The following is a 19,135-nucleotide window of genomic DNA, read 5'->3' as shown; positions in this document are numbered from 1 at the left end:
TATGTACCTAATTACCTATTTTTTCCACTCTTCCCTCCTATATCCAATACTTATTGTATCAGTCTTGGTTTTTGTTCTTGAGTAATTCTCACTAAGCAAAGGACTTTGACCTTAAAAGATCCTGAGGGGGTTGCGTGCTAGAGCATGGAATGCTATGAGAGTCCACAGAACCCACACCACGTGCACACTGAACTCTTTGTTTCCTTATTTGCTAAAGGGGTGACAACACCACAGGATTGTGCAAGATGAGCTACATCCAGCACCTGCTACAGACCTGTCTAAACTTGAATGTCCTTGTCTGTTCATTAGTAATAGCTATCCTGTAGGGTTATTGTGAAACTAGAATAACCCATTGTGCAGAATTCTGTACTATTTTTTCTGTCAGCTTTAATACAAGGAAGAGGGAACCTCAACTGATAAAATTCCCTTACCAGATTGGCAAAAAATTCCCCACAGATTGTGGACAAATCTTTGGTACATTTTCTTGATTGATATGGGAGGGACCAGCTTACTGAGGTGATGCCACCCCTGGGCAGGTAGTCCTGGATGGTATTAGAAAACAAGTGAGCAAGCCATGAGGAAGAAGCCAGTAAGCAGCACTCCTCCATGTTCCTCCTTCTGTTTCAGTTCCTGTCTCTAGATTTCTGCCCTGACTTCCCTCAATGATGGACTCTGATGTGGAGTAAATCTCAATTAAAACAAATGCTGTCAGTTTCAGGGCAGGAACTATAGAGAATAAGAGCCATAAAATGTCATTACACCCAAAGGCTCCCTCCCCGTGAGGCTGGGCCAAATTCTTCACAGTCACTTCAGAAGAAAGGAGTATTACAGACATAATATAATTTAATGGTGACAGTACAGAGGAGAAGACATGCACAGAGAAGGGGCCCCTGCATTAAGACAAGAAAGCAGAGAAGCTACAAGGTGAACCAGAAGTCTCGGGGGCCATGGAGCCTGGGCAGGTGTCTGTGCGTGTAATGTTTGTGCATTATGAGCTAAGCAAGAAGACACATCTTGCTATAAAACCAAAGGGAACATTTGGTAAGGAACCCTGGAATCATACTTGTCATGGGAGGACTTTCTCCTCTTCAAAGGCTATGCTTTAATGAGGCGGCCAAAGAGTCCTGTGTCATAAAAGTTGCTATTTGCAATAGAGGATTTGTCTTCCTTCTCCATTGATGTTCTCCCTTTATCATTTTTGAGACCTTGTAAAGCCAACTTTGGGTGCCTTATCTCTGTGTGTAATCATTAGTTTCTTTTTTTTGTCTGGAGACACAATGATCTCAAGAAAACTTTCAGTTCTGGCATGCCTGAAAAATTTACTCAATATGGAGGCTTAGTTCCAGCAGCCACGAGGGGAGGGGTGGGAGTTCTTGCTGTGGTTTCCTCTATCATCCTGTGCTGCCTTTTCAGCTGTGAGCCACCCACTCATGCACAACTGTTAGACTCACCTGTGAGCTACATTAAGTATAAATTCCTGGCCACCTTGAGACAAGTCCCAGTGTCTTTACTACACTGACATACTAGATCTTACGCTTTGCCTTTTAGACATCATCTTCTCAAATACAGTGATGGTTATGATTTCAGAATATGGCTGGTAGCCAACATCATTGCTGCTCTTTGGGTCAGGGTCATTCAGGGGTGTGCAGGCTCATGAGTTTTTTCCTCCTGATCATCCCTTATTCTTTGTGGGGTCTCCTTAAGCATTCTGTGAAACACCCCTAGAGTAAAGATGATGGGGGGGGGGAAGGGTAAGATCTCCATGGAGAACCCTTTCTTGTCTCCACTCTGAAGATCAACTTAAGTAGTTCCAGCTCACTCCTTTCTATGCCTTTTGAGCTTGCTCTTGCTCTTACACACTAGATAGCCAACTGCTTCTCTGTCTATAGTCATTCTCCTTTCCACCTCTGTACCCTCCTGTGCTACCCATGTGACTAAGTACATTCTTTCTCTCCCCAGATTTCCCTGCCTCCTTGTGCTCCTGAACTTGTGTCTGCCACCTATCTCCTGCAGCAAAAGTCCACCTCATTTAGTAAACAGCTAGAACAGGTACCACTCCAGGAAAGACTCCCCTCACTGGTGTTTCCACAGTGCCCAAGGAAGGTGAAATAACACTTCACCCATAACAAGATACATCCTAGTCCTGGGAAGAGGCTGTCTTAGGAGGAAGAGAGGAATTTGCAGGTGTGAGTAACTCAAGAAATTCAAAATGGGGAGTATCCTGGATTCTCCTGGTGGCTTCAAGGATGTAATTACAATTGTGCTTATAAAAGGAGGTACCACAGATAAGGCTGGGGAGATATGAGCAGAGTATGGAAGATGCTTCTCGTGCAATGAACAAAGGCCAGGAGGAAGCTTCTAGAAATTGCAAAAGACAGGACCGATTCCTCCCTGGGTCTCATCAGAAGGAAGCAGAGCTGCTGAAGTCATGATCTTAACCCAGTCAAGTTGGACTTCTGCTGCTTAGAAGAAGATGAAGAAGCAGAGTGGATTTGTGCTGTTTTGATCCTCTAAGCATATATGACTTAATTTCACTGCAATAACAGGCAGTGTCCATGGGAAGTGCCCCATTGAGTAGGGCAGCGTGAGCTCTCAACTCTGTTTGATTCCTCCTGGGCAGATTGTGGGCTCTCCAAGGATCAGTCCTGTGAGTTATTCATTCATCTTGTTCTCCTTCCATGCTCAGAGAACACCTATACTTCATGAGATTTTTTTCAGCCCATCAATCATTGACAGTATTGCTAATATTTAAGAACACATATACTTTACAGTAGGTTTTCATCAGTACCTTCACTAAAGTAGGTGGTACAGACTTGACTTTTCTTTAAGGAAATTAAAGCTCAGAATTATAGTGATTTGCCAAAAGAATTGAATGGATTTCTGTGTTGCTTTTTGCAGAACATCCCTTACCTATAGCTCCAATGAGGCACATGAGGAAGAGGAGGCCGATGCAGAAGAAGACATCCCTGTTGATGCGCCGCTCAACATTGCTGCGTTTGTAGCGGGGCCCACTGTTGTTCAGCATGGCTTTTGTCTCATGACCTTTGAGAGAAAATTGGGAATTTAGATGGAAAGAGATGCATGTGCAAAGATCCTGCAGGAGGACTGATCTTGGGGCCAACAGTTGCCGTGTTTGTTTCTTTATGTCTAAGCTGTTGACATTTCCTGAGGAAGAACAGTAGAGACAAAAATCTGCCACCCCAGTATTCATCAGCTACCTCCCCATAAAATCTTGTTCCAAGAAAAAAAAATGCCAAAGTTGGAAGACTATCAGTTTTCCTAGTTACTTCTTTTTCTACCTGGGGAAACTGAGGAGCAGGGTAGAAGGAACTTGTCCAATGTGAAAGAATAAGTTAATACTAAATCACAGTGGGAAGCCAGGATCCTTCCTTCCACCAACCCAAGTGAGGTGCTGAGAAACACTTGGTCTTCAGACTGTGTCTCTTCTTAGGAGTTGCTGGGTTTCAATTACTGTGTGTACTCACCAACAGCCAAAGTGAAAAATGCCATTCGTTTTTCTGTGTAAAATTAAAGAAAACCAGTGCACCAGCTCCAGAAGCAAATGGCTTTAATGCTACCGAGTTAGTTGCCTTGAGGATTTAGAATAGCAATGGCAGTAGGAGCAAACGAGCCCAGATGATTAAATTCGATTTGAGTTGCTGCAGTTGTGAGGGGCTCTGACAGCGTGACAGGCACAGGTTGCTGCATTCTTTGCTCACTCCCTGCCTCAGGCTCACCTCATAGGGGTCCTCACTCTCTGAGATCCTTTCATTCTTTAGGCCTGAAGTGGGGTCAAAGGCAAGGCAGTTAGGGAGGGCAGGGCTGCTAGAGTTGGGATTCAGCTCTGTATATATTTGACCTTGGCTTACAGGGAGTTCATCTCAGGGAGTGTGGTGTAAGGATTATGTCCTTAATTACGTCACTAGCCTGCAATAGTGTCCCAGCGGGCGTGCCCTCTCTATGCTCTTTTTTCCCACTCTCTCCTTCTGTATTCTCTCTCTCTCTCTCTCTCTCTCTCTCTCTCTCTCTCTCTCTCTCTCTCGCCTTCTCTCTCTCAATAAAGCTCTAGAAAGGTAACCATGGCTCGTGATTCTTCCACCACCACAGCATCCAGTAGTCGGCAGCGCTGCTTAACCAACATGTGGGACCTTAGGTAAATGGATTCCTCTGCACTTGAACTTCTCATCTGCAAAAGGGGATAAGGGTTGTGTATGTGTGGTGGCTATGGAGGAGGGAATTAACCTACAGCTTACTGTAGGCATATTATGGTGGGTAGGAGAGAGAAAGAAAGAGAAAGAGAGAGATGGTTTGTGGTTGGGGGTTCAGGGGGTTTTCGGTAAGCTGCCATGGCATTAGCAAGTGATTTGGCAGCTGTGGGTGCAGAGTTTGAGCAGGAAGGAACAAGATAGCGAGGCCTGGTCACCCGTGGTCACAATGCCAGGCAGGGTAGCAGGGACCAGTCTGTCTGGGCGGTGAGAACTGCAATGTTTAGCAACTCCACCCACTCCAGGCCCTGGACATCTCAAATTCCTGGAGTCACTCACAAGTCCCTGTGAGGCCAGATCTCCAGTTGCATTTTATGCCATGATTAAGCTGTGTGCTTTAAAAGGCAAGTCACAGACACTGGAGAGATGGCTCTGTGGTTAGGAGCACTGGTGCTCTTCTAGAGAACTTGGGTTTGAGTCCCAGCACCCACATGGTGGCTCACAACTGACCTCTGTGGGCATTGAGCATGCATGCAGGCAAAACACTCCTACATATAACATAATAAAATATTTTTTAAATTTCTTTCCTTTATTTTACTTTTTTAAACTTTGTATGGATTCTTTGTGAATTTCACGTCATGTATCCCAAACCTACTCATCTCCTGTCCCTCCATATCTGCCCTGGCGACCTCTTCCCCCAAAGACAACAAAACAAACAAACAAAAATCTGGCCGTGGAGCTGCAGCGCCGTGCAGTCTACCTTTCTGTCCAAACAGCTTTACTTGCAAATGTTCATTGCAACCAGTCACTGGACGGGTTCGAGGCCTCTGGCTTCTGCTACACTACCATTACTGCACCCTCATCAGGACTCCTCTTGGATATTCTGTTGTTGACCTGTGTCGTGAAGATCCTGCGGCTTTGGTTCTGCAGGACTGGCCTCTTCATGCTCCAGCAGTTCATGGATGGGGTAGATGTTGGGGTCCCCCAACTCAAAGCTCTGGATCTGGGCCTGGGTGGAAGCTGAGTTGGTCAGCCTGCCAGCTCTCCTGCACCCATGCCACCATGGCCAGCTCTCCCACTTTGCCTGGGGGGGGGCAGGGTCAGCTCTCCAGTCTGCTGTAATAATTTTTTTTAAAGCAAGTCATAAATTGCCTCTGAAAATTTAATCGATTTTCCTATTGAGGAAAATGGTCCTTTTGGGGTACTTTGCCTCAAACTTGCCTGAAGTCTGCATTTTCGTTCCTCAAGGGTGATGTGGAGAACGTCAGAAAACAGGACGTAGCCAGAGTCTGTAGGGGAGTGAGGTGTTTACACCAACAAATTTTGACATAAGGTTCCTAGCCAGCTGAGACCTTGGAGAATGGCTAAATGAGAAGCTACATACGGCTTTTTGTCCCTCGCCAAAGTGACCTGCAAGCGGCCACTCAGCAGGAAAAGCAAAGCATGCTTCTGGGGAATCTGTGGTGTTATTGTCGGCATGGTGACTGCAACTGAATTCACCGCTGTTTCATAAGGACTGCACCTGAATCTACACTGTTTCTGTAAGGACTGCACCTGAATCTACACTGTTTCTGTAAGGACTGCACCTGAATCTACGCTTTTTCCTGAATCTACACTGTTTCCTTAAGGACAGCGTCTACATTGTTTCCATAAGGACTGCTCCTGAATCTACTCTGTTTCCTAAATCTACACTGTTTCCATAACGACCTCGCCTGAATCTATGCTGTTTCCTGAATCTATGCTGTTTCTGTAAGGACTGCGCCTGAATCTACGCTTTTTCCTGAATCTACGCTGTTTCCGTAAGGACAGCGTTTACGCTGTTTCTGTAAGGACCGCGCCTGAATCTAAGCTGTTTCTGTGCAGACCGCAGCTCCTCAATCACTGCCCCTCTGCCCTGTGTCCCGCCAGAACCACCTCTGCCTCTGTAGCCAAACATAGTTTTAGCTAAGTTTCTTAAGTCTTTACCAATAAAGGCTCCGGAGTCAATACTGGGATAAAAACATGCTAGCTCAGAGAGGCTGAGAAGCAACCAGCTCACCTTCCTCCTTAGCTAGTGACTAAGAGACTCTTTCCTAATGCCAAACCAAAAGAGACCGCCAAGCTCCAAGTCTCTCTCTACTACTTCCTGTGTGTTTTTCCCCTTAATCCACCTGCCTCTGCCTCCCAAGTGCTGGGATTAAAGTTGTACCACTCCAAGTCTGGCTCCACTTTATTTTTGGAGACAAGATCTCTCTCTAAATCTGGGGTTTACGTGTCTGGCCAGCAGGCCTTCACGTGTCTGGCCAGCAGGCCTTCAGCCCTGGTGTTACAGGCACACCCTGGCTTTCCTACATGTATGCTGTGGCTGGACAAGCTTATATGCTTAAAGTGCTTATGTGACAAGCATTTTTACCAATTTTCCTCAGTCTACGAATATCTTCCACTAAAATCTCAACCTCAACCCCATCAGCTGCTCTGCTGATTTTTAATTTTATTTATCAGAGCTTTTTTTTTTTTTTTTTAAATCCCAAAGAAGGTAATGTATTGCAGGCCAATTGTGTTTCAATGCTAAGACATATCACCACATCTGAAAAGCCCATTGTTCTGTATGCTGATAATGTAAGTCTGTCGATGGTACAGTCCTGTGTACAAAGCACCGCCCCTCCTCCCACTGGTGACCTGCACGGACAGTTGAATGCCTTCTGGTATGCGGCACCCAGAAGAGTAGGGCTGGCCTTTCACAAACAGCTGGCCTGATTCATCCAGAACAAAGGCTGCTGGCTGCTTTTCCTGCTAAATCCCTGGCAGGCATGGACTGTGAGGCCCTCCACCAGAATCAATCAATCTCTCTCTCTCTCTCTCTCTCTCTCTCTCTCTCTCTCTCTCTCTCTCTCTCTCTCTCCTCTTCTGGTTTGGTTTGGTTTTGTTTTTCGAGACAGTGTTTCTCTGTGTAGTTTTGGTGCCTGTCCTGTAGACCAGGCTGCCCTTGAACTCTGCCTGGTTCTGCCTCCCGAGTGCTGGGATTAAAAGTGTGCGCCACTGCTGCCCCGCCTCACCTTCTGTTTTTAGTTTCTTTTCTTTTTCATTTTTTTTGAAACAGGGTTTCTCTGTATAATGGCTCTGGCTGTCCTGAAATTGGCTGTGGCCTCAAACTCAGAGATCCCCCTGCCTCTGCCTCCTGAGCACTAGGATTAAAGGCGTGCACCACCACTGCCAGTTTAGTTACTTTCCTATTGCCATGACAAAACACCATGACCAAAGCGACCTATGGAAGGAGAGTTCATTGAGGCTCAGTTTCAGAGGGTGAGTGTATGTGTTGGGTGTGAGAACCGCCAAAAGTCCTTTGCCCACATTCGGGAACCACGTTCCTCCCTGCCTTCAATGTTTCAGTGCCAACGGCCGGCCCCCATCATCATTAATGGCCAATGCGACATCATATTTTCTGTGTGTGTGTGTGTGTGTGTGTGTGTGTGTGTGTGTGTGTGTGTGCTCCACTTAGCTCTCGGTAGGTAGAAGGGGCTCAATAAATGTTTGCTGTGAGAAGCACATACCTCCACACTAGAGCCGATTCTGGAAGACTCTAGTCTCTCGGTGACAAGGGGATTTCCTCCATAATGACAGGACATAGGCAAGATGGTCCTAAGCGGAGATGAGCCAATGCCTGTGCCAGGTCCATACATCTCCCAACACTGTGAGCTAAATTAAACCCCTTTTCTTGAAAGCTTGCCTGCCTCAGCTATTGTAGTATAGTAATTAAAACATCTCCATATCTAGAGCCATGCAGTGGATAAAGGAAACATAGCTGGGAACAAACAAACAAACAAACAAAAACAGTAACTGAAGTTTATCCAGCCTTCCCTTCACTTGATATAGCATTAGGTGACTTGCATGGGATAGGCCGTTTGATTTTCAGGAATCTCTAAAGTAGACACATATATTTTTCCCATTATAAAGTAGGAAAACTGAGATGCAAGAGAAGTTATCTTTTGGTGGGGTTATTCTGAAGATCTGCTTGTACTTCTGTCCCCAAGCCACTACTGGGGTGATTAACCGAGTCCTTCTCCCTACCTAGTGGATTACATCGTATCGACTCAGCATCTCATTATGTCTCCTGTGGCCTGAGTGAGTTCCTGTGGCTCCCAGCCTCTGTGGCTTAGCTGAGAAGTGGGAAGTTGTGTGGCTCTGCCCCCAGGAGAGCCTGCGAGTTTCCACTGTCTGAAGATGAATTTAGAAGAAAGGCTGGAGAGGGGAGTGTTAAGGTTGGAAAAAGGAAACTGTGCAGAGACAGACCTGCATAGATGACGATGCCAGTCACCACCTCGGTGTTTCGGATGGTGCAGCCTCGGAGCAGAAGACTCTCACTGCCAAAGCCAGTCCTGGTCTGGTCAGGATGCTCCCTGGGAACAAGGAGTGAAAGTTAGGCAGTGTCCTTTCTCTTGGTCTGTTTATGTGGTTTCTGATCAGTATAACAGAACTAGAAGCTGTGAGTAAAAGCAATTCATTTCCCCCTTTTCCACATTTCAAGGGCTACTGCTGCTCTTGGGGATCCTATCTCTATGTCCAGATGAATCTCACCATTGCTCCCAGTAGGCCTGGGTGAGGCTGGACCATCAGAAGGGAATTATTTCTTCTGAGGAACTCCTCATTTACCCACTAAAGGCAGAACTCTGCTGAAAAACAAAATCCTAGATTTCAATTCTCACCCTCAAACTGGATTCAGGGATAAAGTTTGGGGAATGGGCTTCTGGACCTTTGAGGCCTGGTGCTGTGTCTCTTTTGGACAGTGTTCATATTCCTCCATCACCTAGCTGCTGGGGACCAGAGCCATAGTAGCTGAGCATCCTGGTCCATAGAAGATGCTAGATCTTCCTGCTTTTTATATCATGAGGTGGATGTAGGAAGTTAAAGTAAGAAGGGGTGGGTTACAGCCTTCTTATATCTGAGCAATCTCATTCTCAGAGTCTCTCTTCCCATACATTCCCTCCTTTACTCAGTCTCTCATAAAGTACGCAGGCCTCCAAGGAGGGCACAGTGGCCCTTTGTCCAACTACAGATGTGTCTTTCTTCCTGGGACCTCAGGAGGTATTTCAGCTTTCCACTTCATGCTAGAAACTTCTGATCCAGAATGACTCCATCCATCTGTTACCTTCAGCATGGCATTCTAACCTGACTCCTTTTCCCTGGGTTTGCAGCAGGTTTAACTATAATATTCTATTTAATTGTAACATTGGGAGAACAGAAAAACAGTAATCTTAACACTGAATCTCTTCTCCCTGTGGTTAGTCAATACTTCATTTTCATATGTACAGCTGTGACTTTTTCTATGAGTTAATTAAGCTGAAGGCAATTTATAAGCCAGGTCATGCTATCATATCCACTTTATAGGAAGGACAATGGAGGCAAATTCAAAGATCTAGTAAGTGACAAAATACGTCTTTGATTAAATATCTTGTCCTTTCATGCTATGTTCATACTTAATATACCTATTGAGTTATCAAACAATTCTCTTTATTTATTGGTATACATTTTTTCATCCAATATATTTGATTAAATTCTTTCCCCTTCCCAAACTGCTCCCAGAACTTCTCCCCTCCCCTTCCACCCAACTTCATGTTCTTTCTCTTTCAAAGAAAAACAAAATGCAAAAACTCAAAAAACAAATCCCAAAGACAAAGGAAAAAAAAAACAAAAACAAAAACAAAGAGCAACCCAAACCAAATCAAAACAAAAAGAACACAGAAAGCATGGACTTCATTTGGTCTTGACCAACTACTACTGAGCATGGGGCCTGCCTTGAAGTGTGGTTGATATACCCAGTGCCCCTACTGAAGAAGACTGATTCTAACCTCTGCCAACAAGAGGTTACAATTACAAACAATTACAGCTACAAACAGCTTCTTGTTGTGGGTGGGACTTTGTATCTAGGATTTTTGTCCGGTTTGAACTTGCACGTCTTGTGTGTGCTGTCTCCATCTCTGTGAATCGATGTGTGCATCAGTTTTACTGTTCGGGAAGATGATTTTTCCAGGGATGGAGTTATCCCTACCCCTGGCTTTTAAAATCTTTCTGACTTTTCTTCCACGTAGATCCCTGAGTCTTGAGGGGAGGGTTTGATAAAATCAGCTCATTCAAGGCTCAGTGCTCCAAACTCTCTCTCTGCATACTGTCTGGTTGTGGGTCTCTGTGCTAATTTCCAGGTACTTCAAGAAGAAACTTCTCTGATGAGCATCTGATCCTCTGTCAGATGTGTAATTGAGAAAGATGCTCTCTTTTTTTGATAGAGTCTTATTATGTAGTTCAAACTGTCCTTGAACTCATGATCATCCCTCCTTAACCTCACAAATACTGAGATTACAGGCATGTGTTACCATGCCAACTTCAATATCCATTTAAATGCTAACAATTCCTTATTCTGTATATAGACTATGTTCACTTACATGATTACATTTGATTCTGCATGGCTCTGGAAGGTTAGCAGAGTCATTGTATAAAAGCTAAAGCTTACAGAGGCTGAGATTTTTTTCCAAGAACACAAACTTAGTATACTGGCTCTCTTAGGATTCTGGGTCACAGGTGATAGACTGCTGATGGCTTGTCATTTATGACAGTCTGAAGTAATAGCACATGGGAGAGTCAGCTTCTCTCACTCACAGTGCCCATTTTTGGATAGATAGGAAAAAAGGCTTAGCTGTCTCATGGCTGCTGTTCCACTGGGTGCTCTTTGTGAACAAAGATGTTTGTGGTTAACATGCAACATTTATGTCTCGGCAGGACAGTTCTTTATTGTGGGGTTTTCTTGTCCATTGTAGGATGTTGGGTGGTACCCTGGACTCTGTCTACAAAAGGCCAGTGGCACAGTTTCCCAGCTGTTTCAACCAATACTGCCTCCAGACATTGCCAAAAGACTCCCAATTAAGGAGAAGGATATCGTCTCAGAGTGAGAACTGAGGTCCTACAGAGATTTATTTGTTTAAATAATCAATCATTTATTGAGACAAGGTCTCATGTAGCCAAGGTTGGCCTTAGATTTGCTATGTAGCTGAGTATGACCTTGCATTTCTGATCCTTCTTGCCTCCATCTTCTAAGTGCTAGAGTTACATATGTATGCTACTATCCCCGGTTTATATGGTTATGGGGATTGAACTCAAGAGCATGTATATGTTAGGCAAAGACTCTACTAATTAAACTACCCCACCAGCCCAAATGGTTGCATTTTAAAATCTCAAGCTCATTAATCTTCAAGTAGATAATAAAAAGCTGTTCATCTTGCTAATTTGTGTAATCCCAGAGGATTCCTCAGTTGAGGAGACCTAATGGAGGCTTTGAGGAAACAGGGTTATTAGACATTTGGTTTGTGGGTGCTGGGTCTAAAAGTCTTTTCCTTGTCTGACATAGATGGGGATATAGGTCCAGATGGTAGAATCTTCTACGATCTTTGGGTTGACCATGGGCTGGCCAGTTGGACTTCCAAGGCTTATCCTTGAGGCTGGGAGGTGGGGAAAGGCAGAAAATGGTCAGAAATAAGGGGTATTAAGATAAGGAAAGCTGGGGCCAGTGCTGTCTGAAGTCTGTGTGAGGTAGGCAGGCCTGAGCCCAGGTTGACTGTGAGACAGACTAGCTGCTAGCAAGCATGAGTTTGATGGAGAAAGAGCCATGGGGAAAAGCAGGCCATCAAGCTGATTGCTAGGAAATTATAGAACGGTTCAAGACACAGGTGACTTGGAGGAACCAAATCCATCAACTCAGGCATGAAGGCGACTATGCTTGCCAGAGACAATGAACAGCTTCTTCTTTGACAGATGCACACAAAGAACACTTCCCCAGCTTACATCCTTCTCTACCTGTCTCCATCAGCCCTTCCTGTGTATTTGAAAAGTAAAGTTTCAAGGCTTCTGCTGACATCTTCTGTATTCTTCTTTTTCCCTTCTTGTATTCCTCCTCATGACAGCATATGAGGGCTGAGACCCTGTCTGCGGGAAGAACCCGCTCGGTTGCCTGGAACCCTTTTGGTGAGGAGTGGGCCCAACACGGTTGAACTCTGTGAAGTAGGGCAATCAAAACCACATCAAGGCTGGGTGGTTTGGTACCTGCTGTGAAACTTAGGGCAAATCCAGACATCTAGAGCACAAGATTCCACATCTGAAACATGGAGACCATGGTCTCCATTTCCTTGGGTGGCTGTAAAGACCACATAAGATGGTATTCTGCGAAAGTGCTCTGAGAACTGCTGTAGCAGTGGACAAGGCTAGACATTTACTTATATCCATGCTTGTGACTCTTACTTTGCAAGTAGGTCAGCTGTCTGATGTGGGCCAGAATTATAGTAAAATTCTGAGGTGGAAGAATAGCAATAATTCAGACATAGACATCTGTGATTAACTGGGCATTTTATTTTTCCTAGTTTTGCTAATCCGAGTTCTGCATGTGATAGACACTTTGATTTTCAGGGAAGAGAAGTCCTGTGACACAGGTATTATAAATTTTACTCTGCAAAGCTGGCACCTGAGAAACTGACAGGTAAGCAAACCAATCCAGCTTATTGTTGGGAGACCTATGCCTCAAGCCCAGGTCTTTAAAACTCGACAATCTTAACCTCAGGATCTGGACTCAACTGTCTGGTCATTTCAAGTAAATATATTTTTCCAGCAGCAGAGCAGGTGTTTACCAGTAGCCCAGGGGTCTTAAGTACTTACATATAACCCTTAAACTTGCTGAGGTGGTTGTTGGGCCTCTCACATATGATGGTACTGTGGAAGTACTCGGGTTGGAACTGCACCTCCTGCAAAAGAGAGAACCCTGTGAGGCGGTTGCGTTAAAGGGATTTAGTCTTCATAGGATTGTGGGGAGAGCTAATTGCTGCTATGGGCATTACAAATGAGGCCACCGTGCTTTGCCACACTGTGATCCTGGCAGCATGCTAGGTTAAAGTTAAGTCTTCATTAAGGAGAAGAAAGTCAATAGGAACACAGAGTTGGGAGTAGATTGAAGGAAGGTGGACGTAGCAGACATCAGCATTTCACAGCTCTCCTCCCACCCACAGGCTCACAAATTCTCGCTGCCTCCCTCTTCCGTGAAGTTCCCTGAGCACTGGATGGTGGGAGGCTGGTATAGATGACCCATTCATAGCTACATACATACATGTATTTGCTATTTTGACCAGTTACAAGTATCCTCATTAACCATTACCCACTGCAAAAAAGAAGCTTCCCTAACCAAAGCTGAAAGCACACAAATCTATGAATATAAACATATATATTTAGAATTGTAGGGAGAAAATGAAGTTCTGAGTAAATCTATATTGTTTATATGGGCACAGCCACATCAAAGATCAACGCCTAAAACACAGGGAAGTAGCAAAACCTTCCTCTGGTGTGAGTGTGAATGTTGATAGTGTATGTAGAAAATCTCCACATAGGTATTCTTTCCATGTTTATGGCTTAAAGACTAGTCCCCTACAGAGACTCCTCCTACCCAGATTAGCTAAACCCACCTCTTTGTTTAGCTGTATATCATAACCCTGCCTCCTTGTTTATATGTAATAACCTGTCTCTTTGTTCAACTGTATGCAGTTAATTGTATCTACTACCTTGTTTAGTTGTATATAATAAACACACTGAGCTTCCTAGGTGCTACGCCTTCCCTATCTGAGAGCCCAGATAACTCAATCCCAACTTTATTGTTCATTGTTTATTTCTTCATTTCCTTATTATCCCTAGTCTGTGTCCTGGGACCCAAGCTGTGCAAGGCCATGTCATAGAATGCAGCTTGATAGCGTGAACATTCTGCAAAAACAACTGTAGGTTCCTATCTAGGGCCAATGATCATCATAGTCATAGGCTTTAGACTAGGTTTCCAGTACCAGGCATAAAATCCCTCCCACGGAGCAGGCCATGCACATACATGCAGCACTAATTGGATTCAGGGGGTTATTAATAATAGTAAATAAAGATATGAAGTTGGGAGGGAGATTGATTGGGTGGAGGGCACTAGGGAGGAGCTGAAGGAAATAGTCATGAGTGGATACGATCAATATTCATGGTATAAGTGTATGAAACTGTCAAAGAATAAAAAATATGAAAAAGGAATGTGGCTGTACTGACTATGTTTCTCTGGCAGTGTGCGGTTTGTGTGTAGTCCAGAGATGCCCAACAATGGATAATCCAAGTCTGCATCATCTGATATGGAAGCCATCAGTGTGGTGTGGCCACTGAGCATTTGAAGTATGCTGGTTTGACCGAGGAATTATTTTCCAAATTTAATTGAATTTAAACTAAACTTGAGTAGTTACATGTGGCTAGTGGCCACCATACTGAGTAATACAGAAATGCGAGAGGGAAAAGGTGGGCTTTTCATGCTAAAGATGGTAATTCCAGCACTCAGTGTGCTGAGGCAGGAGAGTCACAAGTTCAATGCCAAGCTGGCTACACAGCAAGACACTCTCTTTAAACAATACTAACAGCAGCAAAAAAAAAAAAAAAAAAAAAAAAAAGTGATAAGTACACTAACTAGAGACAGCTACGGCCAACAGCCAACATGCTTATGCATCTATTTCCGGAATATTTCTTCAAACAGTGTATGTACATGTATGTATGTATGTGTGGAGGTCAGAGGTCAATATATTATGCCTTCCTCAATGCTCTACGCTTTATTTATTGTATTTTGAGGCAAGGTTTCTTACTGAATCACTGATTAAACTAGACTAGCTGATCAGCAGGCGCTGCATCTCTTCCTATCTCACTGTCCCTGGCACTGAGATTACAGGCAGACACTTCTATGCCCAACTTTTCACATAGGTGCTGGGAGCCAAATCCAGGTCCTTACATCCTTGTAGCAAGCATGCTACTTACTGAACCCTCTTTCCCAGCCTGTCTTGAACATTTTTGAAAGTCAGTTTAAATATTTTTTAGGAACACCTGAAAAGGCCAGTTGCAAAGATATTTCTTCTCATTCAATATTTATATCATTTGTGTTGCTTTGATGAAAACTCTCCTTTCTTGAAGTTGTTTCAGCTATAACACAGCTAAAACATACCTAGGGATGAGGAGATAGATGTTGCTTTCCAACTCTAGTCCCCACCGAATAATCCTGTGCTGAACTATGGAGCCTTGGTTTCTTCCTCTGTCAAGTGGAGCTAGTATCACCAACCCTGCCTCGCTCGCCGGTGCCTTAGAAGATAGAGTCTGTATGGGAGAATTTTGCAATGTGTGTCACTCTGCGCAAACAGAAGTCAGCAGGGCTGAAGGCAGTGGTGGGAACGGCTCCTGGGTAGAGTTGGGAGCATATGAGTGAGTAAACTTATCACTCAGAGTTGTCAGCTACAGCTGTTCCAAGGGGCAATTTGATTTTGAAGAAACGATAGCATTTTCTATCTTTGTGTAAATATACTGTCCATTGCACCCATGGGGGTGCCAACATGAATAAACTCTCCTCTCACTTGAAATAAATTTCCCATACAGGAGTTTCTAAAAATATGGCTCTCGTCCCTCCAGGTATTGATTCTTTCAGGGACAAACAGTGAGTCCTGAGATGATGACAAGTCACGCCGTCATTTGTCAGCTGCTCTTGCGCTCCTGATTAAGCCGTGCGCTTAGGCGCTGACCCACAACCACTCAGCTTGTTGCTGGGTTTCAGAGAGGAGGGGCAGCGGGGTCTGAGAGCTAGTAATCCTGCAGCCACTCTGAGTCCCTGCTGCCTACCGAATCGCACCCTTTGGGGCTCCAGTCACGGCCATAGTGAAGTTTGAGCCTCTTGCCCCTGTGCTTGCTCAAGGTGAACCTTCTGCTGTATCCTTTCTCTCTTCCTTCTGTCTGGGCACTGTCCATGGGTCCTCTCTCTTTATCTCCTTTAGGAGGGCTGACCTTGCTCTCTCTAGCTACCTGTTCCCTTGGTTGAATCCTGCACTTTCCGAGATGAACTGCAATGGACACAGGAAAACTTCTTTTTCGGATATTTATTATTATTATTATTTTAAAAGTATGTGTCTGGGTACGGACATGGGAGTGCAGGTATCCTAAGAGGCCAGAAGAGGATGTTGTATCCCTTTGGGTGGTCAGTTGTGAGCCTTCTGCTGTGGCAACAAAACTTGGGTGTTTCGAAAGAGCAGAACATGCTCTTTTAACCACTGAGCTAGCCCTCAAATCCCTCAAACCATTTCCTCTAAACGTGACCACGCGGCCCTTTTTGCCTGTAAGGACAAGCTGTGGTTCCTCCAGGGAAGCGTCTGTGACTGTGGATGGATGGATATAATCACCAGGCCACCCAATGTCAACCAAGCTCAACAACTTTGATTCTCTTCCCAGCTGGGGTGGGGCTCACCTCACCAACCCCTAGGTTATCGTAGTTCCTGGGCAAAGCTTATCCAACCAATTTATTAATGTTGAATTGGTTTTTTCCCTAAGCTGCTGCTCTTTGGCCCTTTCAGAGCAAAGTGCATGTCTCTGCAGGGCTTTAGAGCAGATCAACCTCTCTTGCATACTTTCTCTGTGCCAGGCACATGCTCCTAAGTTCCCATAGTAACTTTAGGAGATTTGGACAAGTGTACAGATGAGGATAAACCGAGCATCGTCCCCTGGTTGGTATGTAACAGTGAGGATAACAGCTCACATCACTGACGTCACTGTTGCTGGCATCACCATCATAGCTTGTTCCTTTCACTCTCCTATTATGATGATTTCTGTAGCATTTATTCAGTGCTTATTATAGGCCAACCATCAAGTATTTTATACACGCTGTTTCTTTAGTGATTTGTCCTGTCAGGCAGGTTCCATTGACTACCCGCATTTTACAGCCAAAGGAACTAAGACTCAGGTAGAAGCCATGCCTTCCCTGGGCCATCAGCAAGCAGCAAGGAAGGAAGGCAGCTTTGTCCTGAGGACCACTGACTCCAGCAATGTCACTCTTGAAATCACAGTCTTATTTGGGTGCATGGAGGAAAGATTACTGTCTGTGTTCTTAGCCTTATTCCTTTTTCTGTTTTTGCTTATGTAATAGATATAATGGAATGATTCATTCCTTAATATATTGTGGAGAACCTATAAACTCACTTCTAGTAATATGCACTACAATGCTGCCTTTCCCCAGTATATTTGTACTTGAAAGTACAGTACCCATAAAGGGTTAAGGGTAGACATTTTGGCATTAAAAATGGCCCAGAAAATAGTCTTTGGGGGTTTTTAATTTATTTTATCATTGTCTTTTGTTTTTTAACTATCTCTTCTGTGAAACCCACCTAATCCTGGTATACCCTTTCACCTCAGCCAACTAGAGTTAGCTGCCCTTTTATTTTTATGGTTCTGCCTCACAGTGCTGTGTCCACGTCACATGTGCATGCCTAGGTCTGTGCAGCTTCTGGAAGACTGTAATCTTTCTCTAGGGCAAATCCCTGAATGCCTTGATTCAATAGGCATGCCATTACGGTTTCAGAGGATGAAGTGGGCGCTGGAGAGAGTGTTCTAAGGAAAGTATATGGAAGATGATGTAGTGATAGACGTCACTGTAAAGACTGTCCAACACAATCAGGACAGTCCCAGGTACAAGCTTTTTTTTTTTCCTTGAAATCATGTTTATTTTAGCTCTGTTTCCTTCTGCATACTCTCTGATAAATCTAAGTATAATAAATGCTAAGTTGGAGTTATCAGCAAAATACAGTAAAAATCTTTGATGATCTTTCCTGGCATCTTTAAGGTATAGTAATGATTGTATATTCTTTAGTGTATTCTGTATCAACATCATGGATTTCTGAGTCAATGAGTATATCATACTGATTACTGTTCACCTGTCAACTTACTGTCATCCCAGCAATATCCTGATAAAACCAGGTCCAATCTTAACTTTCATTTTAGAAAGAGGCCACTTCTTTTATGGGAATTCTTTGACTTTTATGTTAGTTAGCTCTTTTGTCAATGTGATACAAGCTGGAGTCATCTGGGAAGAGGGAGCCTCCGTTGCAGAATCACCTCCATCAGATTGGCCTGTGGGAAAATCTGTGGGGCATTTTCTTGATGGATGTGGAAGGACCCAGCCCACAGTGGGTGGTGCCATCCATGGGCAGGGAGTCCTAGGGTGTATAAGAAAGTAAAATTAGCAAGCCAGGAGGAGTAAGCCAGTACACAGTACTCTTCCATGGCCTCTGCTTTCCTTTCTTGTCTGGACTTTCCTTTATATGGATAAGCTGTAAGGTGAAATAAGCTCTTTCCTACCCAAGTGGTCATGTTTTCACTACAGCTCATTAGTGAATCGCTCATTCACTAATGAGCGATACACTAACAGCTCATTCACTATAGTTAAATTAGGATAACTCATTCATAAAAACTGTCTTCAAAGTTGAGGTCTCATGCATTCATTCTTTACTCATTAATGAATTTGAGTATTTATTGGATATCTGGACTTGAGTCTTGAGGAAAGAGAGTGGGACTCAGAGAGGAGGAAGTGGCTGTTGACATAAAACAATTACTACAGCCATAAAACAACACACAGTTCTCAGTCTTGTTCAGGTGTGTCCATGATCATACCTTTGAAAGCAAAACAAAGTGGGCTAAACGTCAGGGTGTAATAACTTCTCAGGTTGCATTACTCTTTGCTGACCTGTGTCCCAGATACAGTAAGCTGGCCACTGTCAAGGGCACCAAGGAAATTCAAGCTGAAGCAATTGGGCTGGAGTATATCCCAACAGCTAGAACAGGATAGAAGGGGAAATCCCTGGTATGTTCCTCCAGGTTTACTCTTCTAGGTTTACCTCCCATTATTTTCACAATGAATTATCAAGTTGTTCAATAAAACTGGTTGAACAAGTACATGCTTTATTTTTTGAAATTGTCGTGGACCATTGCCCCATTTACTCATCTTCCCTTTCACATTCTTTTCAAAACAAGCCCCCGAAGTCCCCTCATCTCCCTGCTCATATCTTGATGTCCTGCCTGTTAGACTCTCCCACTGTGGGACTGTGAGGTGA

General features: G+C 44.1%; 1 protein-coding gene across 1 annotated transcript in view; it reads right to left on the bottom strand.

Annotated features, from left to right (window-relative positions):
• Positions 1 to 19,135, bottom strand: part of Atp10b (ATPase phospholipid transporting 10B (putative)) — a 184,457-nt gene that overhangs the window by 55,027 nt on the left and 110,295 nt on the right. Inside the window, exons 5-7 of the mRNA XM_059269901.1 lie at positions 12,879 to 12,964; positions 8,475 to 8,581; positions 2,911 to 3,042 (exon numbers count right to left, since the gene is read on the bottom strand). Coding sequence (XP_059125884.1) covers positions 2,911 to 3,042; positions 8,475 to 8,581; positions 12,879 to 12,964 — 325 coding nt within the window. The remainder of the gene's footprint in view (positions 1 to 2,910; positions 3,043 to 8,474; positions 8,582 to 12,878; positions 12,965 to 19,135) is intronic.

The sequence above is a fragment of the Peromyscus eremicus genome, chromosome 8a (assembly GCF_949786415.1).
Source record: "Peromyscus eremicus chromosome 8a, PerEre_H2_v1, whole genome shotgun sequence".
Lineage (NCBI taxonomy): Eukaryota > Metazoa > Chordata > Mammalia > Rodentia > Cricetidae > Peromyscus > Peromyscus eremicus.
Note: the sequence above shows the minus strand (reverse complement) of the source record. Positions and strands in the feature narration are given on the sequence as shown.